Source organism: Leptodactylus fuscus, chromosome 7 (assembly GCF_031893055.1).
Source record: "Leptodactylus fuscus isolate aLepFus1 chromosome 7, aLepFus1.hap2, whole genome shotgun sequence".
Taxonomy (NCBI): domain Eukaryota; kingdom Metazoa; phylum Chordata; class Amphibia; order Anura; family Leptodactylidae; genus Leptodactylus; species Leptodactylus fuscus.
The window spans coordinates 22,742,359-22,768,639 of NC_134271.1; the positions used below are offsets into that span (position 1 = coordinate 22,742,359).

At 43.9% G+C, this 26,281-nt stretch overlaps 1 protein-coding gene across 1 annotated transcript; it reads right to left on the minus strand.

The window, feature by feature from the left end:
• Positions 1 to 76: 76 nt before the first annotated feature.
• On the minus strand, positions 77 to 22,087 carry SIGIRR (single Ig and TIR domain containing). The gene is made up of 10 exons (XM_075281337.1): positions 22,035 to 22,087; positions 21,533 to 21,590; positions 14,090 to 14,279; positions 12,087 to 12,217; positions 10,640 to 10,780; positions 8,959 to 9,102; positions 6,596 to 6,698; positions 5,922 to 6,072; positions 4,525 to 4,687; positions 77 to 4,450 (listed from the first exon to the last, which is right to left on the minus strand). Exons 2-10 carry the CDS (start codon positions 21,537 to 21,539, stop codon positions 4,287 to 4,289), a joined length of 1,194 nt encoding a protein of 397 aa, XP_075137438.1. The 5' UTR covers positions 21,540 to 21,590; positions 22,035 to 22,087; the 3' UTR covers positions 77 to 4,286.
• Positions 22,088 to 26,281: the final 4,194 nt, after the last annotated feature.

A 26,281-nucleotide genomic window follows, 5' to 3' on the forward strand; every position in this document is an offset into this window, starting at 1 on the left:
TTTTACAGTAAATTATCTTTATATACAAACACATGAAATAAAATGTTCACATTTAGAAATATACAATTGATCTTTTGGTAATTGACACAAATCGGGATCTTATAGACAGCAAAGTTATTACAATAACACTTATTTTTCAGGAATCATTTAAAGAACTTTATTGGACTGTCCATGGCTATGGTATAGAGAAGACCGTTTCTTTTATAGAAGGGTTTTCTGGCCGATACTAATACTAATGACTAGAGATGAGCAAACACTATTCGAAACGCCCGTTTCGAACAGCACGCACCCATAGGAATGAATGGACGCAGACGGCACGCAGGGGGTTAAGCGGCCGGCCGCCGGTGTGCCGGCCACTTCCATTCATTCCTAGGGGTGCGTGCGGTTTGAAACGGCCTTTCAAATAGTGTTCACTCATCAATACCAATGACCTTTTCGCAAGATAACGGATCAGTATGTGATTTGTGGGGTCCTACACCCAAAATTCGGCACGGATCAGAAACTTCTAGGCTCCAGAAGCCGTTGCAGTGGACGGAGGACATGTGCAGGCTGCTCCTATTCAAGTAGCATGTAATTCCCAGTAACCATCACTATGCAATAGAGGGCGCTGCTTTGCCGATCCGTGCTGGGTTCAAGTGTCGGACCCCCACATATCACATACTGATGGTTATCCTACGGACCGGTCATCGGTATGACAACTCCAATACAGCTCTATGCTAAAGCCCCATGTAGCGAAGCACAGCATAAAAAACATTGTGGAAAAAACGCATCACAGTTTTTTCCGTAGTGTTTTTCACCCAACGTTCACAAAGTTTTCATTTGTGGATTTACTTGACCCTAATATACCTATACGGAAAACGCCAGCGTTTCCGTCGTTACTTTGAGCCAGACTCCATTGCAATGTCCATCTGAAATCGGCGAACGAAAAAATCCTACACACGCTGCTTTTTCGTTGGCTGCTTTCAGTAATGACGGATCCCATTTTAGTCTAAGGGGTCAGTCAGGCTCTGTATGTAACCACCATTTCAGCAGTTTGTCTGACCGTTGTTCTGGTCCTCACGGAACAACAGACAGCCCAACGCAGATATGAAATTAGCTGGGAAACTATATGTCAACATGACAGCCTAGGCCTGGTTTCGGGTAGTCCTCTTGGGGACCACCCAAATGGAAACCTATATGCATTAAAAAGTGGTTACCTGGTAAACCCGCGGACCCCAATATCCATGTGGTTTCCCCACGAAACATGCATCGAAAAAAGCACTGCTTGCGGGACTTTTCTCTATGCAGGTTTCATATGGACACCGAGCGGAAACTACGCGGACCCCATTATAGTCTATGGGGTCCACGGGTTTCTTTTAGGTAACCGCTTTTTAACACCTATAGGTTTCCATTCGGGGATGTCTCCAAGCAGAGTCCCCGAACAGAAACCCAAATGCAGATGTGACCCGGGCCTTAGAGTAGATTGGCTGTGTATAATAACAGAATACGGCCTTCTTTATAGTAATATAGGACCATATAGAATTTACTAGATATGCTTACTGTCTGTTTCTATCATGTCCATGGTCAGGAGTGTTTAAAGTGCAAAAAATATTCTTTAAAGAGATCCAAACTCATGACCGTATTTAAAGGGAACCTGTCACATGGAAAATACTGTCCAATCTGTAGGCGGCATGTTATAGGGCAGGAGGAGCGGAGCAGACTGATATATAGGACTGTGCGAAAGATTCAGTAGAACCTGTCATCTTTGGAGTCAAGGAGGCGGTCCTATCACTTAGAAAGCCACTCCTCCATGACTGTAGAGATAGCTGCATGGTATACGTTGAGATCTGAATGACAATGACTATAAGGTTAAAGGACACAGTTCCTCCAAGTTTCTCCCATTTTATAAGGTCCTGAATCCAGACTTGACAGCGTTTTCCATGTGTAAGGTTCCCTTTAAAGCATATTATATGCATAGGTGACAATGTGTGTCCCAAGTCATATCAATTTTACATAGGTGTCATCTATCCTTAAGCTCAGTCACAGAAGCTTCTCCATTAGCCGGGAATTAATTGGGTAGTGCCCTAAGGCATCAATGGCATCGAGAGGAAGGGCTGTCAAAAACATGACATTAATAGCGACTATATAAAGGTACGCGAGTCACGACATTGACATTGCACCGCTTTACAGGTATATTAATGTCACATCCAGTTCTCTACCAGGATGAAGGAGAGGGGACACTGGGATTTGGTGGGGAAGAGAAGAACAATGGTGTCAAGGGCGGTGAGTGTATTCTGAGAAACGGGCCCAAAAAGGCTTGTGCTACCCCCATCATCAATGTTTCTCCAGACCTTCAAGAAAAACTCGCTCTTCTGAGATAACGTTGATGGTAGAGCCTGAAGAAATTGGCATATCTACTGCTAAAAATCTAATATCTAAGGGCAGGGTTAGCAATTTAGTATTATTAGTGTGACAGCAGAAGCTCTCAGTGAAGGACATCCTCTGGGTTACCTACATGCTCTCCTTCAGGAGGTCAATATGGGTTATCTCCTCTCTATTTCAAGTTTCTTTCAACAAGATATGATCAAAAACCATAAGGATCATTTAGAGACGGGCGCACTCAATGGGTGGAAAAAGGACTGTATAACTAAACTACAGTCCGCCCAGGTCAATGAGTCCTAAACTGTCCAAACATAGAGCTGGGAACAAAAACCCTTTCCTGATATACTTACTAGTTGCGTTTCAGGACCTGTTTATGGGGTTGGGTTTGGACACAGAGCAGTGGTTCCTAAACTTTCTGAAAGAGGGATCTGCTTTTGGTTAAAACCTTCGTTTGGGACCCCCCCTTTACTGTACTTAGTCCCATTTAAAAAAAAATAAAATAAAAGGCTCAATTTTGCATGTATTCTGCTTTTCAATTGTTTTCTGCCTATATTCTGCTTCCTTCACATATGCCTCTGCTTGCCTCCTTGTTTTCCCCCCACCACACACACATAAAGAACACTGTTACCCCCATGTTTTCCTTCCTTTAGGCACATGCTGTCGCCTAACACTCATAACTCTCCCCATGTTTCCTCCAAACACGGTATATTCTACTGCCTCTGTCCCACAATAGCCATGCCACCTTAATTTTTCCAAAACACTGAGCTCTGCTACTCCTACCTTATCTCCCACACTCAGCTTTGCTATATCCACATTTCCCCACACACATTCTGCTCTGCTGTATCCACGCTCCCACCCACATTGCTGCCTTCCTATTCCATACAGACAACCCTGCACACATCTACCATGAATGTAACAATTGTACAACAAGCTCCGCTCTTGCATGGTCTTCTAAAGAGGGCTAATCTGCGCTCACTTTTCCCAGAGAACCATTGCATGGCCTATAAGATTCCTTATGTCTTTAAGGCGCTCTCTCTAAAGAGAAACATTACCCCTAAGAAATACAAAAACGGGCATGATCACTCAGGCCGGTGGAATGTGGACTAATAATTGATCTATTGTGCTTGGTCCAGTTGGGTTCTTGTTGGACCCTGGGGTGTAAGAATGGAGCACAACGAGTTCTCCCTAAGCTAAGACGAGGAACGGTTAGTGATCCTTGACCCTTGAAGTTCTTCAGAGTTGGAGGGTTGGAAAAGTTTAGAAGGGCCCATCTCCTTTTATGTGATACACTTCATCCTCGTGCACTTTTGTGTGACACATTCAACTTTTTTATGTCCTTGGATCTCTTGAGCTTTACAAAAAAAATCCTGAGATTTTTCAACTTTCAACAGGTTGTTTCTTTTGTAAAACCTCATACCAGTCTCAGAAATTCAAGAAGTCATGCTCGACTACCAAGGAACTATGCTCGTTTTACGGAATTCCTGAGTTTTAGTGTTTCTCTGACAACCGAGTAAAACTTGAAGCCTTCTATAAAATTATACAATTTGTTTTTTTCTAATTTTCTTATAACAAAAATTTGTAATACCACATTCTATAACGTCATCCAAGATACTCTGTACATATTGTCCTAATGACCGTATTCGTTGTTGTTACCTGTCTCTTCCTCGTTCCTTGCCCCTCCCTTCAGATATTTTTAGCTTTGTGACTGACATAAGCCGCTTTAGTAATTATAGTCTTTCACATCTACCGTAATAATTAGACATTATATGGACGTCATGATAAGAAGCCGATATATGGGGATTATTTTACTTCACATTTGTCACCTGTTTAACCCATTGTCACAGCTTAAGCATAAAGGATTGTCGGCCGCTTCCAGTCTTCATTGGTCACCTCCAATGTCCTTCAAATTTTCTTCCTCTTCTTTCCTAGATTTCAGGCTCAGTGACCAGACAATAATAATCCGACCTGGCCGAGTAGTTCCGTGACCCTAAATCTGAGATATCCACATCTTCTATAGGTTCTCTGTCTGGCACACGAGTCACTGGGGCTATCCGGGGTGGTGGAGATTTATAAAAACTCCTTCGAACACCTACAAATAATGGACAGTGTTATAGCGATAGACATATAAGAAAATTTGATACAAGAAATACTGATATAACGTACCTAGGTCTCCATCGGGGTCAAGATCTGTTGCTTCGCTGTTTACAGTCAGCATCGGATCCTTATCATCCTGACACTGAATCTGAGGATCCCCTTTGCCTTCAGAAAGTGAAATCTTGCGAGGGAGGGCAAGACGAAGTTCCTTCCAAAACTCGGAGGCGGGAGACTATAAGGAGATAGGCAATACTAAGATTCATTGACTTATTTCCATTTGTTCAAAATTTACAAAAATTCTTAAAGAGTCTCTGCATTTTGCACCAACCTTGACAATAAACTGATCACAAGTAGGGTTGAGCGATCAGGATCGGGAATGATCGAAACTCGATCGGCGATCGAACAAATTTAAGGATCGTGATTGGCTGGAAAATGATCGGAAATCAAATTTTGAAATCTCAAGATCAGCTCAACCATACCGTATATATAATATACAATTAGGGTTGAGCGATCGGGAAAGATTGGATCCCGATTGACGATCGAGCAAATTTCACAATCACGATTGGCTGGAAAATGATCGGAAATCGTTTTTTAAAATCGATCCTGAAATCTCAAGATCGGCTCAAAGCCAATCACAAAGTATGGAGCTATCACAAGGCAAATTTAGTATCAGCCTACAGTTACACAATCGGGGGTGAGAACAGCCATAAAACATCCATGTATTAAAGGAAACGTGTTCTCAGAAAATGGGAAATTTTTTTAAATCACATTTTTATATTAAACATCTAAAAAAAACAAAAAATTCTGGTGATGTATATACTTTCATTATCTATATTTAAAAAGTCCTAAACATCTTGAAATTTCAACTCTTGCCGCTAAACCTAAAATAATCTGTGCCTTCCCATTTTAGAAGCTGGACCATGGACCATAGACATAATGGTCTATTGACTTTTATGAGAGATTTTTTGAACATGGAATTGGAAAAAAAAAAAATCATCAAAAATTCAGTAAAAACATATTACCCGTATATACTCGAGTATAAGCTGACCCAAATATAAGCCGAGGCCCCTAATTTTACCACAAAAAACTGGGAAAACTTATTGACTCGAGTATAAGCCGAGGGGGGAAAATGCAGCAGCTACTGGAAAATTTCAAAAATTAAGATGGTCGGAGTTTTTGGGTGCAGTAGTTGCTGGGTGCTGGGAAAGGGGAGGGGGTGTTTTGGTTGTCTGTCTGCCCCTTCCCTGAGCTTGAGGACCGGGTTTTTTTCCCCACTTGGAATTCAGCCTGGCTGACTATAGGGGATCTGCAGTGCTCCTATTAAATTAAATTACATTTTTTTTTTTCTCTTTTTTGCTAATTCGAGTATAAACCGAGGGGGGGCTTTTTCAGTACAAAAACTGTGCTGAAAAATTCGGCTTATACTCGAGTATATACGGGATGGTTAACCACTGGGATGGTCGTACCACAGAATCCGACTTCCACATGAGAATCTTCAATGTTCCTTTCTGGCTATTGAGCAGCTGGATAACTTCTGCAGGCAAGTCCTTGTACTGATTCTCAAACAGGATGAAGATGGGCGTCTGCGAGAGTTCCAGGAGGCGAAAGAAACCGTCCCTATGAGTGGAAATGGGAGATGGTTAAAGGGGTTGTCTCAGCAAAACAACGTATGCCTACATGCCCCATGTGGACCCAGTTCTATAAATTGTTGATTGCTGACTTGAAAACATAGGAGTCCATGTTACCAGTCTGAGACCTTTCTATATCTGTCTTGTGTTCCGGCAGCTATTGCGGCACCATTCCATAATTCCTCAAGTCTACTTGATGTAATAAAACAACATTATTGTCTATGACCATCACTGATCATCTTTTCAGTGTTCTAGTTGTCCGAAACTAGAGAAACATGGCTGGGTTTTTTTTTTTTTTCAAAAAAGTGCCAGTCGTATCCATAGGTTATGTGTGGTATTGCAGTTCCTCTATATTCACTTTAATTGAGCAAAGCTGCAATACCACACTCAACCTATGGATAAGCGTGGCACTGTTTCTGGAAGAAAGCAGCCATAGTTCTCTAATCCGGGATATCGCTTCTTAATAGACAATAGCCGTGACCATTTCTGCTACATTCAGTAGATTAACTCACCTGAAGTTATTTTGGCACCATTCCTGCCCTAGATACGCCGCCGATAGGACCACTATCAGACGTCGGCTGCGGCTGACATTCATAAGCAGCTCGGCGGAAGGCTCTGTATTGAAGAGAATGATTTAAGATGTTTGTTTACTCCGTACTTCTATCTAAGGAGGGTTTAATGGGCTGTCAGATTGCCCAGTATGGATACATTATGGGTTGAATGTATAGGCACTTCATAGTCAATTTATTCCAGGGAAGAGGGGCACTAGTGCCCCGATCCCTTTGGAGTTACCTCAGTCGCCAAGGGTGGACACAAATTGAAAGCAGCCAATAGGACTATGGAGCCTGTAAAGAGGGGCTCTACCTTGGATTAGCCCTATCCCCGTAACCAACATGAACCAGAATATCAATAACTTAAAGACACTGTAATATTAGTATCGAAGGGCGAAGGATGACTTCACGCTGACTGTCAATCCTACAGTCACAGACACAGTAAATAAGCTGATCATAGGGTGTTTTTAATGATCTACAGCCCCACCCCTGCCCTACAGACCCACTCCTGCCAAACAGACCCACCCCTGAAGCCCCACCCCTGCCCTACAGACCCACTCCTGCCAAACAGACCCACCCCTGAAGCCCCACCCCTGCCCTACAGACCCTCCCCTGCCCTACAGTCCCTCCCCTGCCCTACAGACCCTCCTCTGCCCTACAGACACGCCCCTGCCCTACAGAGTCACCCCTGGAAAGATGTGCTCATTCACATCAATGGGCTGTTAAAAAGGAACTTTCTTCACTATGGGGGACATACATCATCTGATAGGCGCTGTTGCCCTGAGATGTTACCTGCGAACCCCATAAACTATAGTGGTCAGGGGTGTAACTACTGTGACAGCTGTTACCTGGTGGAGTAAACCCAGCAGGTAACGGACCTTATTTACTTACTCGCTCCTGCTCACGGCTGCCTGCGCTTCTTCTGCGGATGTGATCAGGAGCAGGGATGGTAAGTGAGGCCACAGGCCCGCAAACCCCACTCACACTACTATCATTATACTTGGAGGTCTTTTCAGACCTCAAAGTATAATGATTGTTGGGCCAGTGGAGGTGAGGCAACATAAAAAACACTGTTACTTACCTGTTTGGTGACGTCTCAGACATCACGTGGCCCAGGCCAGCTTCATTATGCATCAGCACACCGGCCTGAGTCAGGTGACGTCTGGAACAATATTGAAGGAATCTGCAGGGACCATGCCAGAGCCCGGGAGAGGCAAGTAACAGTGTTTTTTATGTTTGTATTCTCCCCTGGGTCTTGGATCATAATACACTGGGGTCTGAAGAGATCCCAGAGTATAATAATTGTTCATAGGTGGTCCACAATGGGGCATAATACTGTGTGCAGGGGCCACTATGGGGTATAATACTGTGTATGCAGGGGCCAGTATGGGGCATAATACTGTGTTCAGGGGCCACTATGGGGGATAATACTGTGTGAAGTGCAGGAGCCACTATGGGGGATAATACTGTGTGCAGGGGCCACTATGGGGGATAATATTGTGTGCAGGGGCCACTATGGGGGATAATATTGTGTGCAGGGGCCACTATGGGGGATAATATTGTGTGCAGGGGCCACTATGGAGCATACTATTGTGTGCAGGGGCCACTATGGAGCATACTATTGTATGCAGGGGCCACTATGGAGGATAATACTGTGTGTAGGGGCCAGTATGGGACATAATACTGTGTGCAGGGGCCACTATGAGGCATAATACTGTGTGCAGGGGTCACTATGGGGAATAATACTGTGTGCAGGGGCCACTATGGGGCATAATACTGTGTGCAGGGGCCACAATACTGTGTGCAGGGGCCACTATGGGGAATAATAGTTTATTCAGGACTGTGGTTTGTGTAGAGGGGGTGTCGGGGGCTGGGGAGACCCCATGTCAAATGTTCACCTTGGGGCCCCTGATTACGATGCCCTCTGTGCAGGACTTTTCTCTCTGATGATTTATGGACTGAGTCCTACAGAGACTCCAAGGCAGGTGTGAACCTAGCCTTAGTCTGGTTTGATGCTTCTCTAATCATTTGTTTTCCTGGCTGATAAGCAGAACCAGATTTGCCTGTTCATTGCTCATTCATTCTATTTACATGCAGCACAAAGCTCAGTCTGTTGCTATAGTTTGCTGTGTATTGCAGATATTACTTTGTGCACTCCTTGGGGCAATGTTGGGTGGCGGAGTAAAAGAGGAAAGTGACCCACTGAGGACCCCGGCTCATCTGGCATTTGCCAGAGTTGATAGATGGCTAGTCCGGCCTTGTATATAGTGCAGGATGACATCCATAAACTACACATATAGAAGCTTTACTTATATTGAAGTTACCTGTGCTCGGCAGGAGACTTTGCTCATCGAGGTGCAGTTTGTAGCCGTATCTGTTCTCCAAGTGCGGCTTCAGGATGAAATTGGTGAACTTTGTGTCAATGTTTGATGGGCAAAAAGAGACGTAGGCATCAAACAAACGGCCGTCTGTGGGAATACCAAATATGAACGGCACACTCCTGGCAAAACTGATGTACTGTGTTGGGCTCTATTCACATTACAGTGATAAATAGCCATGACAGCAATTTTTACTTAATAAAGTATCACATTGCTGCATTAAAATCAATTAACTTTATTTAATGGTCCATATTCAGGGACCGTAGAACATGTCCTATTTTTGGCCATTTTCACAGCTACCGGGTAAGGTATAAGACAGTGTAACAGCTGACACCTGCTGAAGTTGGTTTCAAATGGAACCACAAAAACTAAACGTGATATATTGTAAATTACTTTATAACCCCAATTTTTTTTGGCAAAATAGATCAGACAGCCTGTGTCCATTCATTCATTGGCATTTAATAGGGTTCTCTGCTTTGGACAATCCTTACTTGACAAAAGGCAGATCACAAATTGATCCTGATTAGAGATGAGCAAGTACTGTTCGGATCAGCCGATCCGAACAGCACGCACGCATTGAAATGAATGGACGTAGCCGGCACGCGGGGGGTTAAGCGGCCGGCGTCAAAGCGGAAGTACCAGGTGCTTCCATTCATTTCAATGCGTGTGTGCTGTTCGGATCGGCTGATCCGAACAGTACTCGCTCATCTCTAATCCTGATAAGTGCTCTATTTCCCTGCAGCTCCCCCACTGGAGACAATAAGAATTACACATTTTCCATGGAAATGGGACAGAAGAGGTCCTCCAGAAGGAGAGATCTCTTTATAACTGCTTGGTATTCCTGTCATGATATAGGGATAACACACAGAGGACCTTCCTGTAGTAACTCAACCCCTTTGAAGTGTACCTCCAGTTCCAATAATGCATTTATATATGAGATCATATTCAGGATATCTGTTTCCTGCTGTACTAGCATCGCCTCTCCATCAGGGGACCCGAACATTGGAGAGGCGGATCGCTAACACAGCATAAAAAATACAAAGTCCAACCCAACCCATTAACTATTAAGGGGTCCTTCAAGTGACTGTCGTTCTAAAGCTGAAAATGGTGAAGGAAAAACTCCTTTCCTGTGCTCTCATAGCCTCTTATCTACAACCTAGAAATGTCAAAATAGTTTAGAATAGTAGAATGTGAAAGCAGCAATTATTTGAATGTCTTTTCTATCCCCCTCTCTCCTAGACTAATATGGAGAAAGTGCCTGAAAAGTTGCGAAATAGTCTGGCTTGCAGCACTTTTTCACCTGGCAATTTACGAAGGGTCTTCATAGCCTTAAACTTTTTTTGTTTTTTATGTAGATTGTGAGCCCCATATAGGGATCACAATGTACATTTTCCCCTATCCGTATGTCTTTGTAGAATGGGAGGAAATCCACGCAAACACAAGGAGAACATACAAACTCCTTGCAGATGTTGTTCCTGGCAGGATTCAAACCCAGGACTCCAGCGCTGCAAGGCTGCAGTGCTAACCACTGAGCCACCGTGTTGCCCCAACTAATCCTTAAACTTTGACACTGTTTACATCGGTATAGCGGGCTGTAGTCTGTTCCCGTCACCATTCTGATACCTACCATTTATTTCCGGGTCTCCATATTTGTCTCTGTACCAAAGATTCATATTTAGCCGACACTTGAGGTAAAGAATAATACCGATTACCAAGAGAGCAAACACACATAGCGCAAAGGCAACGGCCGCTATGTGCCCAGCTTTATCTGCAGACACAAACAGAACCATATAATAGAGAGTCAATACAATTCCTACATCGGTATATCATATATTATCACGTGAGATTGTATTTCACATTATACTTGACATGTTTATTGTATTCTCAGGCGTATGTAATCATTGGAATCGAACAGTATATAAATTCTGGTGCTATAAAAATGTCATTACTGTGGCATACAAATAAAGATACTGTATATATTACAGAACAGGAGGGGTCTGATAACTTTAACCTACAGTGGATCTAATATCATTATATACCGTGCCTAAAGGGCTCGTCTCTTGGATTGTGGATTCGTGATAATTCTGTAATAAGAAATTATCGTTGTCCGCGTCTTCTTCTGCCGCTGGGGATCAAACTTCTAGGCCTCGGGCAGAGCCGACTGTGCATGCCCGTGGCCTCAAGAAAAATGTCCACTTACACAGTAACTAAGCGGCCGTTTTCTTGTGGCCTGTGGGCATGTGCGAGGCCTAGAAGTTTGACCCCCAGCGCCGTAAAAAGACGCATGAGGAGGCAGTTCCTGAAGAAGATGGAGGCGGCGCTGGAGAGCTCTCTCGCAGCATTGGGGACGCCCCCAATGCTGTTTGAGCGCTGAGGCCTGCCCCCAGTGCTGCGAGAGAACTCATTTGCATACCGACAAAAACTGGGATTTCTACCGAACGGCGGCGCGGGGAAGACATCTAAAGGTAGGAGAAGAATAGCGAAAAACAAGCCCTCATATATACACTGTACCTTGGTGAATGGACAATTTTCACTTATTTTGGAAGGTGGGGAATAAAAAACAAAATTTTTTAAAAAATGAAAACTGGCCGTGGCAGGAAGGGGTTAAGCATCTGTCTCCCGCTATTAACTTGGAATTCTCTACAAGGGTGGCTGCAAATTGTTTTCTTAAACCAATAACCTTTTTATGAGGCTGTATAGTTTTTATTATCCCTTTTATAAGCCCTATTAGAGACTATGAATCTTATAGTTGGGAATTTTCTGCTTGGGATAACTTGTATTAATGGGGAACCTATAAAATGAAGCATTTCCACTTTAGGAGGATCCGGTATATGTTACATTACTTGAGCAGCCCTTTCATTTAGAGTAATACAGAAGATACGATAGGAGAACAGCCGACCCCGAAGCGCAACGTCCCCAAGATTACTCCATATTGCCCAATATCGCTATCCTGCATTTACTCTGCACTTACCCATACTGCCATTCCTAACACAGCCCTCCAGGAAAACTGTAAGAATATTCATCGGGATCTGCACAGAGGTTTGTATTTGGTATAACAGATAAATAATCTCTACCTGTTTTATGGAGAGTAAATGCGGCAGAGACGTTCTGCAGGTGACATGTGAACCGTCCGTAATCGTCCTCCGTGGTAAGATTAATATCTAAGACACCGGTCAGAATCTTCACTGAACTATTAAGACCATTCCTGTGTGCAGAAAAGGAGAGGTATTATATCCTAAAAAAAACAACGTGTTATCGATGGGCATAATACTGTGCAAAAGTTTTAGGCAGGCGTGGGAGGGGAAATACTGCAAAGTAAAAATTGTAACACTGCTACATCTGTGACTATACATGTATATACACACCATATAACACATACACACATGTATGTACGCAAATATATATTACACACACATATATATATATATATATACACTCACATTCACATTATAATTATATCTATTCATAAACAAATCCGAATTCGGCTCCTGTCCGTGTAGGTGTCAGCCCTATTATTAAGCATACATACATCAAACCACACCTTAAATGTAGTGAATTACAGTTATAATAATACTGCCATTACTATTATATAGTAATATATAGGGAACAGCTCGGAGGACGTGTGACTTCCTATAGACATTACATTTAAGTTAAGACGATTTGCAAAGTTCCTTCTTTCTCCATTCTAGACGCATTAGGACAATAAAAACAGTCCTCATGTTAAGACGCACCAAATGCTACAATTCTTGATCTAACAAACCCATAGCACTAATAATATAGAACAGATTCCTATCATTTATAGGACTACAGCGATTTTCTTTTTTATTGCAGTGCCCTCCATGATTGTACAAATCTCCACTGGTTATTGCACCTCTAGGGGGCAGGTCTTGTATACAGCAGTCCATGTCTGGAGGCAAATCTAGCAAATTATGCCCCGCTACCTGTATCGCTTCATTGGTTTGGGAGGGATTTTGGACCTTTTCATTTGATAATGATTTGTATTTTATCAATTCAATTCCTTTATAACTTCTACATCCTCTAGCACCAACCTCATCCCATACATGCCTATACATCTACCCCCGTTATGTCTGGCTTCACACAGGAATGTCATGCATTCTTCCCATAATGTATGCTGATTACCTATAGCATTCACAGAAACATGGCTGTATAATACATACGCATACTGTATTAGGCCCGGTTCATATCTGCGTTTTGGGCCATTCCATTGTCTTTGCATTTTTGGTGCGGAAACCACACGGACCCATTATAGTCTATGGAGTCCGCAGGTTTCCTTAGGTAACCACTCTTTTTTATTCGGATAGGTTTCCTTTCGGGGGGGGGGGGGGGGGGCAAGTGGACTCCCCGAGCGCAGATGTGAACCAGGCCTAAGTGTTATAATGGGGCTGCAGATCACTTAGAATTTGACAAGATAAACAATGGCGGACAGTATTGTTATGGATTTGTATTACCCCACTCCTTGGAGGGGCTTGACCTATAGACAACAGATGTAAGTAAGGCCGGATGCTATAACTAAGTCTTTCATAGACCAACTAAATGAAGAGTTACATTATTCAGGGGCGGTGTAATATACAGGGTGCTGGAAATACAGCCATAGTATCCAGGGAAAGGCAACTGTTCCACTGGTATTGGTCCACTCAGTTCGGGTATGTGGTAGTATTTGGGGCTTTTAGAGACTACGTCCTGAAATGGTCTGAGTACTACCGGAGAAACCCAAGGAGAAATGCATAACTAAATGCCCAGTTGGAAAACAAGGTGACTATGCTGTGCACCTAAGAGGTGAGGTTCTGGCCTCTGGCCACCAAGACTTGGCGGATTGCTGTTGAGTTCGGACCAATGTGCATCATAAATCCAGTTGCAGAGAAGTATTACTTCACGTTCCTGATGCAGTAAATAGGTAGTGAATAACCGGCTGTCAGACTACAATAAATTCTAAGGGAGTTGTTGACCTTTAAGTAAACCCATATTACCGGAATAAGCGCCTGTTCTTACACCACTCCTAATAGCACCTTACTGTAATAACACAAGGATCTTATGGACTAACTGAACGCTCTCTTACCACGCAATGCTTTGTCCGGTGTATAGGTGCAGCGCCGCTTTCTCATCTTTCTGCCACGTGATGCTGTCATTACATGAGCCAGGTACTTGCATCGTACAGTTGAGAGACACCATGGTGCCCAAGAGCGGCCATAACTCCTGCTCCACCTCGGCAGGTGAAAGGAGAGTAATCGGAAACCCACATTCTGTAACTATTGGAAGAGAATTAAGAATATTAGGAGCGGCTTTGTGATAAAATACGTATATGTTATTATTTCACAATATAGAACAAAGGTAGCCCAAATAGTCAAGATTTAGGACACTATCAAATACCATATGTTACATGATTTCATTGGGAACAGTGTTTATTGGGAAGTTGAAGACTTGCTATACTGTAGATCACAGCAGTTTACAAGGATCTAGTGCCAGCAACTCCTCATCGGAACATGCCAAAAGTAAGGTGCCACCAATGACTTCAAGCACCTGGATCCACCCGTTCTTCATCGGCCGCTGCCCTCTACCAATCCCTTCATTTAGAGATGAGCGAACACTGATCGGATCAGCTGATCCGAACAACACGCTCCCATAGAAATGAATGGAAGCACCTGTGACACTGACTTTGCCGGCGGCCGGCCGGCGTCACAGGTGCTTCCATTCATTTCTATGGGAGCGTGCTGTTCGGAACGGCTGATCCAAACAGTGTTCGCTCATCTCTAGACTGTTACACATTGCCCACCGAATTGAGTTCAAGTTACTAACATTGACATACAAAGCCATCCATAACATGTCCCCTCCATACAGTATATCTCCAACCTAATCTCTCGCTACCTGCCCACGCGTAACCTCAGATCCTCAAAGACCTCCTACTCCACACTGCTCTTATCCGCTCTTCATGCAACAACAACCATCTCCAAAATTTCTCCCGTGCATCCTCCATAGTCTAGAATTCCTTACTAGAGATGAGCGAGTACTATTCGAAACTCCTGTTTCGAATAGCATGCACCCATAGGAATGAATGGACGCGTGGGTGCGTGCTATTCGAAACGGCCGTTCACATCTCTATTCCTTACCAAGACACATAAGACTGACCCCTACAATCAAAGGCTTCAAAAAGGCCCTGAAGACTCAACTATAAGGAAGGTCTAGAACCCCCAATAACACTATCACCACACCGCCATGTGTACTGTCTCCCCCTCTCCTTCTGTCTATATCCCTCAACCCTCATAGATTGTAAGCCCTTGCGGTCAGGGCCCTCTACCCCACTGTGCCAGCCGGTCACTGTTAGTATTATATCTGTATTGTATATTTTGTGTATTGTATGTAAAACTTCTTATGGTATAGTTAACCTCATAATACATTTGCTCTGAATTGCGGTACAATTTTCGATAAAAAGGAAACCTTGGAGAATAGAAACATTATCAGACTGGAATTATGAGGGGTAAAAATATATCAAAAATAGTGTTGCCCTAAAGACTACAGTAAGTGGTGCTCTTAAAGGGTTAAAGTGGAGCTTGACTTGAATTGTTGATGGTCTCCGCAGACGTGACTAGAGCGCCTGTCCTTGTGTTTCACATATAAATATTGATGGGATCGCTTCTTCAGTGTCTGCGTTCTGGCTAACTCGCTGTTTGTCAGCTATAAACAATGGTTTCCATTGATCAATATCCAGAAGTTTCTGGAGCAGGATTCCCGTGGCCTCTCAGCCGAAGGACAGACAAGATGTCGGAGAATGACAACCTCCACATGAAGTCTTCCATAGGACACCTGTAGACGCTATATAATCCTTCTGTACCCTGGTGGGCCGGTCACCCCTTAACACCACCAAAGGCCTGCACGGCATAGTCCACCAGAGCTGAAGTTCCCCTGGCCAGATCTCATGGTGCTGTCAGAAGACGATGGCCATCATTTAGGCCAACCTGTATTCTATGGAGTGGTAAGAATGGAAGAAGGTGACAGACAGAGAAGGCGATATGTGCCAGGGAGAGGGGTCAAGGAGGATTTACCTTCATATTTAGCTTTTTTTATTGCAAATTTTGCTGCGTTTTTTTAAGCCAAAGCTAATAGTGACTGAGCAGAAGGGAGAAGTATAAAAGCTTCCTATACATGTCCCATTCCTTTTGTAGCCACTCATAGGTTTGGCTCAAAAAACCACAACAAAATCTGAAACAACAAAAGCAGCTTTACCGCAATGTGGGGCTTTAACCTTAGGCCAAGGCCCCACGGGCCGGAAACACCGCGCCAAAGTGCTGCGGGAACAACTGTGGTGCGAACGCATCGTGGTTCTTTCTGCGGCACTTTGAACAGAAAGTTCACAGAGTTTTCCTCCGCAGACTTTTTGTTACCATTATATCGACAGGAAAACTGCCAGTGTTTCTGTAGATATAATTGACATGCTGCGATTTCCAAAATCGCGCCGGTTTTGGAAATGGTAGCGTGTCCACGCTGTGGTTTTAAACGCAATGTGGGCATGGGATTCGCATTGTCTCCTTAAGTTTATGGGTCTCAACAGAGAATCAGAAAAAGTAAGAAAAATAAAAAAAAACCATTATTTGGCTTGTATTGCAGTTTTAACCCCGTCTGTACTGCTGTGTTCACATGACATATGATGACTAATAATTAAACAGGTGGTATGGAGAGGACAGAACGGCCGAACTTTGGAAAGAGGATGAGTTATATACTGTATGCTTAGGTCAGGAGGCAATGTCACTGACCCGTGACACGGTAACGAGTAACCCATTCATGACTGCAAGTTATACAGGACCGACCAGGAGCTAAATTATAAAGTAAGACTTGGGAAAAGTACTTAGTCACTGACCAATCCTCTGCCCTCCACCCAGCCGAAAGACAGATGTATACAACATGTGCCCAGAAACAATGAACTGCGAGGCCGACAGATTGCTTTTTAATAACATAGTAATGATCTTCTTAGTGCACCAGGGGCATGACCTCGTACTGGCGCGCCTATTTTCAGCTAGCGGGAAAAAAATGCAACATGCCCTGTCTTCACGGGGCGTCCGCGGCTTGAGACACCCTCATGCTTAGGGCCTAATCAGGAGCGGGATGCCAATAATTTGCACTGGCATCGCATCGCGGCTAGCTGTGCGAAAAAGCCACATGGCGGAAAAGGTTTCCCCCGTCTCAACATACCCTCAGAAGAAGAGACTGAGAAATAGCCGTAGTGAAATCTTAAGGGTTGCACACATGATACGCACACAATTTACCATCATTCATATGTCATTTTAGTAAACCGAAATGGGATCCATCCTATAAGTTAAAATTTACTTAAACTAAGACTACATTCACATCTGCGCAGGAAGATTCTCTGTTTGCGTTTTTGCAAATCTTAGCGTGTCAATTATACCTGCGGAAGGCTGGAATTTTCCATATAGGTATATTAAGGGCAGAAAAGTCCGCAGAGGAAACATAATGAAAAACACTGCGAAAAAAACGTGATGCGTTTCTTTTTCCAGTGCTTTTTTGCTATGTTTTGCTACGTGGGGCCTTTGCAGAATGGACACCAGGCGGATCCCATTATTCTTAATAGGGTCCGCCCGGATCCATCCATGATTGCTGTTGTAGCGGTTGGCCCACGCGGTTTTATGGTGCTCCAGTGACCCATAACCAACGCTAGTGTGAACCTAACGTAAGACTGCTGAAAAAATAACCAGCTCCATATTTGTACATCTGTCCAATTCAGGCAATTATTAACCCATACGGCACTAGGTATCAGATAAAAGGCAGAGCAGCTGCACATATAACCCTACAGCTCGCCGTCACCTCTTGTAATCTGATGTAATATTTTTATTACCGACACAAATGAAGCAAATGTGAGCCAAATGAATCACCCTGTCTGCAATCTCTCGGCAGCCATTGCTGGATTCTGTTCCGGTGTTGTCCTGTACCTTGTCACTCTCCTTGGCACACAGTTACCCCATAGGAACCTTATAGCATATAGGAATTTAGTAGATATCTGATGTAAGGCCCAAATGTGACGGAGATTCTGCATTAGTTATGATAACCAATAGGACTGTGAGCAACACAATAGATCTCGAAGGGCTTGGCACCCAACTTTCCTAGAATCTAGTTATGCATCGGTACATTCTCTGCTTCAGTACTGCTAAATAACTGGGAAGGTTTGCTGTTCAGGACTGTAGGAAAGAAGGGTAATAACCTGTATGAAATGTAACGTCGGGCATACAGATGTAGCAGATAGGGTTCAGCTGATCTTGAGATTTCTGGATCGATTTTAAAATCCGATTTCTGATCATTTTCCAGCAGATCCCAATCCAGATCGCTCAACCCTAGTAAACGCTTCTCTATGGGAAAAGTCACTTTTAGGGTTGAGCCGATCTTGAGATTTCGAAATCTGATTTCCGATCATTTTCCAGGCGATCCCGATCGTGAAATTTGCTCGATCGCCGATCGGGATCGGAAAAGTAACAGAGTTACCCTGAACTTCTGCAACTGGTTAGGCCCGGTTCACATCTGCGCATAGGTTTATATTTGGGGGGTCCATCTGGGGACCCCCCCCCTGAATGGAAACCTAATCTGCATAAAAAGCTGTTACCTGAGAAACCTGCAGACCCCATAGACTGTAATGGGGTCCGTGTGGTTTCCACACGAAAAATGCCAAGAAAAAAGTGCTGCTTTTCTCTGCGCAAGAGAAAGAAAAAATAAAATCAGCAGCATGTGAACATAACCTTAGGACAGAGCACGACACAGAACACGCTTCCTGTATACCTGTTATTCTCTCATTCTAATCTATGAAGACTTTTTGGCCCTTGGTACACATACTACATATTTCCAGCCATACGGTGCCAATTCTCTGTAGCTCAGGAGACAACACCCTGAGACGAGAATCTTCGGTGAATGTTTTGTTCTCGGCTTCCACTTTAGACATTAAAAGAAATTCTACATTCCAAAGTTTACAGTCGTAGCCCTTAGGCCCTAAGGACTAGTCCTCGTGGTTCTGGTCGCACCTGCCTAAAGGGCCAGTGCTGGGGCACAAGGCGTAGAACACAGTCATTTACACTGCTTTCAGGTATTGGAGGGTTTTTTGTGTGTTTTTAAAGTGCTATTCCTATTCTTTATTTAATGTATGTAAGGTTATTCGGAATTTATTTAGCAGTATTTTTCGCAGTAAAAATGCTGTGAAAAATGTAGTTAAAGGGGGTTTCTGGTTTTTTATTTTTATTTAATAGGGCCGATATACATAAACCATTACTCACCTCTCCCCGGGCCTCCTTGTTGACTACTACAACCAATCACAGGCCTCAGCAGCCACAAACGGCATGTTACAGCAGTCACGTGAGGTCACCACTGAGGTCTGTGATTGGCTGGATGGTCTCCTAGCACAAATGGGATCACTGACATCCCCTGATTCAGGGGACCTGTATACAAAGGACCACACAGAGTCGCCACCATTTAAAACCAAAGCCCTAGAAGAGGTGAGTAATGTTTTGGGTTTTTTATTTACATTTATGGGGCCTTTAACAGCCCTATTTAATAATAAAAAATGAGCAGGAAAACCCCTTTAAGGCTAGGGCGGCACGTTGCGGAAACACAGATTTTTTGTTGCAGATTTTGCTGGGTTTTTTGAGCCAAGGTCAAGAGTGGGTAGCGCAAAAAGAAGTTGTTTTTTTTTTAATGCAGCATGCTTTGTGCCTGAATTTTTTGAGGTGTTTTCCCCATTGATTTCACTATAGGAAAACAAAAGCCTCAACAATGCCGTGTGAACTAAAAGTGCCCAGGTGGGGAAAAAAATGCTAAAAACTTCATAAAAGCAGCTCAGCTTTTATTAAAATAGAAAAAAAACTAAGAAAATATTGCAATATAAAATATTGCCACAAAACCTTTTGCACCTCGGTCGTCTGAATGTAGCCTTAGGCTACGGCCCCACGGGACGATCCACATCGCTGCGGGAAATACTGAGGAGGGAACACATCTCGGTTCTTCCCGCAACGCTTTGAAGAGAAAGTTCACTGAGTTTTCCTCCACGGACCTTCTGTTACCATTATATCTACGGGAAAACCGCCAGCATTTCCGTATATATAACTGACATGCTGCGATTTCCAATACCGCAACGGTGTTGGAAATCGCAGCGTGTGCACGCTGCGGTTTTAAACACAAGGTGGGCATGAATCCCATCCACTTTTTCAGTTAATGCCGTGATTTTACCCTCGGCGTTTCTAGCCGTCCTTAGGGTATGTTCACATACCGTTCCGGATTAGGCATGAAGAATGGGCCTAATCGGGAGGGAGCCTCGCACTGCGGACGCTGTGGCTAAGTCAGCCACAGAATCTGCGGCAAGATTGGGCAGCTCGCTTCTTTTTTCTGCTACTAGCTAGAGGAAAAAAGAAGCGAGTGGCTCCCATTGAAGTCAAAGGGAGCCGGATTTTGAGATGGATTCCATGTCAAATGCCGCTCCAAAAAACTTTGTGTCAGCATACCCTTACTCTCAGCCTCACCATACACATGAAGACTTGCTTTGACTAAGTGTGCATGTGTTTTCAATGGTCCAGAGAGTAATTGCTGTCAGACCCCTCTAGCAGCAGACTATCTCTTATGCCCGGTTCACACTAGCGCTTGTATTCCGTCTGCAAGGAGTCCGCATGGAGACCCCCCGGACGGAATGCAATTGCAAGCAATGTGCTTGCAAAGCACATGGAACCCATAGACTATAATGGGCTCCGTGTGCTTGCCCCGCACTGCCCGCACAAATGAATAGTGCGGGCAGTGCGTGGCAAGCACACGGAGCCCATTATAGTCTATGGGGTCCGTGTGCTTAACTGCACATTGCTTGCATTAGCGTTGGTATTCTGTCTGGGGGGTCTCCATGGGGACTCCTTGCGGACAGAATACAAGCGCTAGTGTGAACCAACCCTTAGGAAAACAAAACATCAGGTATGAGAACATTCTTCTCTCTAATGGTCATTTTTGGGACTAACATTCTGTCTGGTACACCACTTTTTTTGCAAGTGAAACAGAAACTGATGTTTGCAAGTCGCGCCCTGTAAAAATGGACATCATGAGCCAGAGCCATGAAAAAAAAACTATGGAAATCAGAACGTGTAAAAATATAATCGCTTCACCCCTTTTATTTGTATAACTGTTTGCTTAGGTTACACTTCCGTGAGCCAAAAATTTGGACACGTTTCTGATTGTTCACATTTTACCATGTATATCCGGTAGAAAATATTTTATGATCTCCCTCGTTGTCCATTTCAAGAAATGAACAATCCCTAAACGCGAGCCAGAAACCCAAATCCATAATAATAATAATAATAATAATAATAATAATAATAATAATAATAATAATAAATTCCATTCACCCTGCAAACATGAATCACAAAAATACCAATGACCATGCAAAAATGTTAATTTCTCCATTAAAAAAATTGCAATGTGTTTGTTCATGGTCATGCAGAATTTCTAGGTATTAGTATAAATGTGCGCCAATCCTCACCGGTCATTATTCCGGAACGTCACTTGCTTATCGTTGCGATGAGGGTGTCTCCAGGCTGCTAAAAAATAGAGAACATGTGGCCCATAAGATATACAGTATACATCATATATACAGTGACAGTAACAACAACACAAATCATATAAAATAGGTTTCGGATAGGCGACGGTCTCAAGGTCACGTAATCATTCCTGGAGCAGATACCAGGAACTCACTTTCACTGCCACCTTCATGGAGATATTTCGCAAGAGATACGCAGTACGGACAATACACAGATTCTGTTACCGTAAGCGAGGAAGGAATCAGTCGCAAGGAATAATGCAAGAAGTCAAGGAGACCTGGACAGTAGACTAAACACCTTCTGACATATCAACCCCAGAGCTGCAAGAGCGTACATGATCAGGAAGAATGCACAATATCCACCAGGCTCCGAGACACCCAACACATAGGATACATACCCAGTCCTTGTATCCAGTGCAAACACTCCGAGACACACAACTATTACCTATAGCCAGAGCGCTCTCCTGTACTATGCTCTGAGCCTGGCAACCTCAACACCTGTGAGAGGAGGAGCAGAAGGAGGGGAAGGAGAACCAGGAAGTCTGTGACTACCTGGACGAGGCAGACATTGCATTGCTCAATGATTACAAGGTGCATGGCAGGGGTGTAATAAGTTACCATGTGGCTGCAGAACACCTTGACCACGAAGAGCTTGAGATTATAATTTTCCATCGCCTCTTCTATAATTCGCAGAATCAAGATGGGTCTCTGGCTACTAGCCCGTCTACCCTGGTAGTTACACCCTTGGCAAGTTAATAGGAGTTAGAAACAAGAAAGGTCTACCGACTGCAATGTATCTAATACCGGTGTCCTCCTCATTTCGAGACCCTGTCTGGTCGCATGCAGCCCCTTCAGGAAATCCCTAATAAAACATCTGATTGAGCTTCTCACTATTGTTGTCTGTCAGGTTCCATAAGAAATATAGCATAGTACCAACTTCTAAGGCCTGGTTCACATCTGCGTTTGGGTTTCCGTTTTGCCTGGGGACCCCCTGAACGGAAACCTATCTGCATAAAAAAAGTGGTTACCTAAGGAAACCCAAGGACCCCACAGACTATAATGGGGTCTGTGTGGTTTCCGCACTGCTTGCAGGATTTTTCTCTCTGCGTGTTTTATGCGGATAGGGCAGGGGTAGGGAAGCTTCAGCTTTCCAGCTGCTGTGAAACTACAACTCCCAGCATGCTCCATTCACTTCTATGGGAGTTCCAAAAACAGCAGAGCAAGTATGCATGCTGGGAGTTGTAGTTTTGCAACAGCTGGAGAGCCGTACGTTCCCTACCTCTGAGATAGGGGAACGGAATGACCCGAACGCAGGCCTAAGACCTCCTGCACGTGAGCGTAGTTTATGTCCACCATTGCGACACAATTCATACGCACGGCTGTAGTTTTTGCAACCATGTGTCTGTGCTATATACAAAGACCGCAAATTATGAAGCATGGCCTATTCTTGGCGACATTTGCAGAACAGACAAGTGTAGGGGATGGTACAAGTTTTTCGCGGATGAAAAACGGACATGTTTTTGTCGATTGCAGATCAGGATTTGTGGACAGTAAAAACCACTAAGGTCATGTACATGTAGTCTTTGGGTGTAATTTGGTATAAGGCACAAGTCCAAAGCTCCCTATATAAAAAAAAAAAACACAGTCACAACAACCAGTGTAGGGTTAAAATGAGTATGTTTTAGGCCAGGGCCCCACAGGCCGTAATTGCAGCACTAAAGCGCTGTGGAAAGAACCGCGGCGTGAACACACTGCGGTTCTTTCCACATCACTTTCAACAGAAAGATCGCAGAGTTTTCCTCCGCGGACTTTCTGTTACAATTATATCTATGGGAAAGCCGCCAGCGTTTCCGTAGATATAATTGACATGCTGTGATTTTTGCAAAGCCGCAACGGCTTTGCAAATTGCAGCGTGTCCGCGCTGTGATTTCTTCCGCAAAGTGGGCATGGGATTCGCATGAATCTCATCCCCTTTGCTTGCACTGTAAAACGCCGTGATTTTTCCCGCAGTGTCTCCGCTGTGGGAAAATCGCAGCGTTTACATCCCGTGGGGCCCTGGCCTTAGGCTGAGGCCCCATGTTGCGTTTTTTTGATCCAAAGCCAAACATGTCTACAAAAGGAATGGGAAATATGTAGAAAGCCGAAGTGAGAAAAATTGTTACTGAGATCAGTGAGATAAGACTCCCTCATTCCGGTATTTTTGGATATTGTTTATGGGAATATCTTTGCCTATTATATAAGACATTTTAAGAAATCTCAATGTAAAAGCTGAACTATAAGAGACCTGAAAATAAATGAATGGGGGCAGTCGTGTTCTCCACCCACTTGGCTCCCCCCTATAGTCATTACGTGTTTCTGTTGACCAGTGATTCAGTAAAAACTTCTGAGATTTCCTGAAGTTGCCCGAAGGCGCCTAAATACCTCAAAACATCTGAGTTTCTGTTTCTCTGTTTGCAAGACTATATGTAGGACTAGTAATTCTAGAGAGCAATGGAAGACGACATGACATAGCGATGATCTCTTTGTGTAACGTATTCGCTAAGGAACGTTCCGGAGCCCATTCACATGAGACTGAAGTTCATCAAAAATGGTTGGTTGACCCATATTTGGTGCCTGAAATTTAACTTATACCAGAAATCTATATCAGTTCCTGCCTGTCGGAGGTGCGCGGGACCACCCAACATGAGCCAGGATTATTAGGCTAAAGCCCCACATATGGGCATAAGGTAGTGGCATTCCGACTATCCCCCAAAATCAGTAGGAGGTAACAATGTTTATCTGTGGTGTGTGGACTTTGTTGGGGTGCGATTTGAGCTCAATTTGCCATCTGAGTGAAGCATGAGTGCAAGATCCAGTGAGTGGAGTTACCTCCTGACCACTGCACTCAAGTCATATACTAGGATGGTCCATATATGACGGGGGTCATCCAAGTGTTTGGGGGACAGACATCTTCCCTGATCACCACATACAAATACACACTCCATTCAGCCAAACATGTATATGTTGAGAATAGTTACAAAGCTGTTGTTGAAGATCTCTGGTGGCCGCTTATGTCCCTTCGGATTTTTTGGGCCGGATTTTGACGCGGAATCCGCGTCAGAATCCGGCTCAAAAAAGCCACCTCCCATTGAATTCAATGGGTTCCTTTTTCCATGAGCAGTTTGTTCCGCGATACTCCCTCCCGACTAGGCCCATTCATTTGGGCCTAATCCGGAGCGAATGGATGCCGAAACACTGTATGCACTGCACCGGCATCCATTCACAGCTAACCATTTTTTTGGACCGGATTCTCAGGCAGCCTCCGCCTCACAATCTGGTCCAAAAAAAACCCTGGCCTTACAAACACAAGGATCGGGCATGTTCAAAATCAGAAGTCTGCTCCTTCTCTCCCTTTCTGGGGACAACCCTGATACAAATTAGATGGTGGCCAGACCCTAAATGTGTAAGGCAAGCTTAAAGGGATATTCCCATAACTCTTGTTCTGCAGCCTGAAGGCTCTGTGCTCTCTTCACTTCCTGGATTTCTCGGCACATTGGTGGACGGGGCTTCACTTGCTCTGCTATGCATTACCACAGTATGAAGCTGATGTGAAAACTGATGTAGCAAGGCTGGATTTGAGTTAGCTTGCATTACATACAGAGGTAACGGACTCCTTATCTCAGCCCTTATCAGCCAAATTCAATTAAACCAGCTGATAAGTGGAAAAACTGAAGATAGACAGCACAGTAATCCCGGAGCTCTCACCTCCCCTCTCTGAGGAGCTCCTTTGCTTGTCAGCCCCTCCCCCCCCCCCTGAGAGCAAGCAGCTACATCACTTGGGAAATGAGCAGATAAGCCCAGTGGCCATAGAAACGCAGTGTCAACAATGAAGTGAATAAATTAAGATAGCGGCCAAACAAAGCAGTTTTGATAAAGCAATGTATTTAGGAAAAGTCTTAAATCCACATAAACTAGCAGTATAGATAGGATGCTTTTCATGGGACAACCCCTTTAAGGGCATATACTTTGTCACTAGAAATGCTCCTTACTGTGAATTATAAGACTTCTTAGTCAAGGCCGTGACGCCTTATTGAAGAAGAGTCACTATATTACAGAGAAATACTGACCTCTCACAAAACTATGAGCAGCAACATCGCAATGTATAACTCATCCATATAAAATCCTCCATTTTGGGTGTTCCCTTTCATTTTCTGAACCACATTCAGATCTACATAGGTATACAATACTGCTTCAGTTGTTGTCAAGATTGCCCTTTAATCATAGTTTTAGCAAAACATACCTCAAAAAGTAGAGCCTGAACGCAGGTTGTAACTTTACACATATACACATTCAATAAATTCAATTATATTTGTACAAATGGAGCCAGTCATCAGGTATGCTAGGACAAGTGAACCTGTCAGGCCTGGTTCACATCTGCGTTCAGTATTCTGTTTGGGCAGTTCACTTGGAGACCTTCCCCCGAACGGAATACCGAACGCGTCGAGTAGTGAAAGCACACAGATCCCATAGACTATAATGGGGTCCGTGCGTTTTCCGCACAAGTCATGCGGAGAGTAAACTACTTCAAGAACTACTTTTCACTCCGCATGACTCGTGTGGACTCCGCATGGAAAAACCACAGACCCCATTATAGTCTATGGGGTCTGTGTGCTTTCACTACTCACATTCGGTATTTGGTTCCAGGGAGGGGGT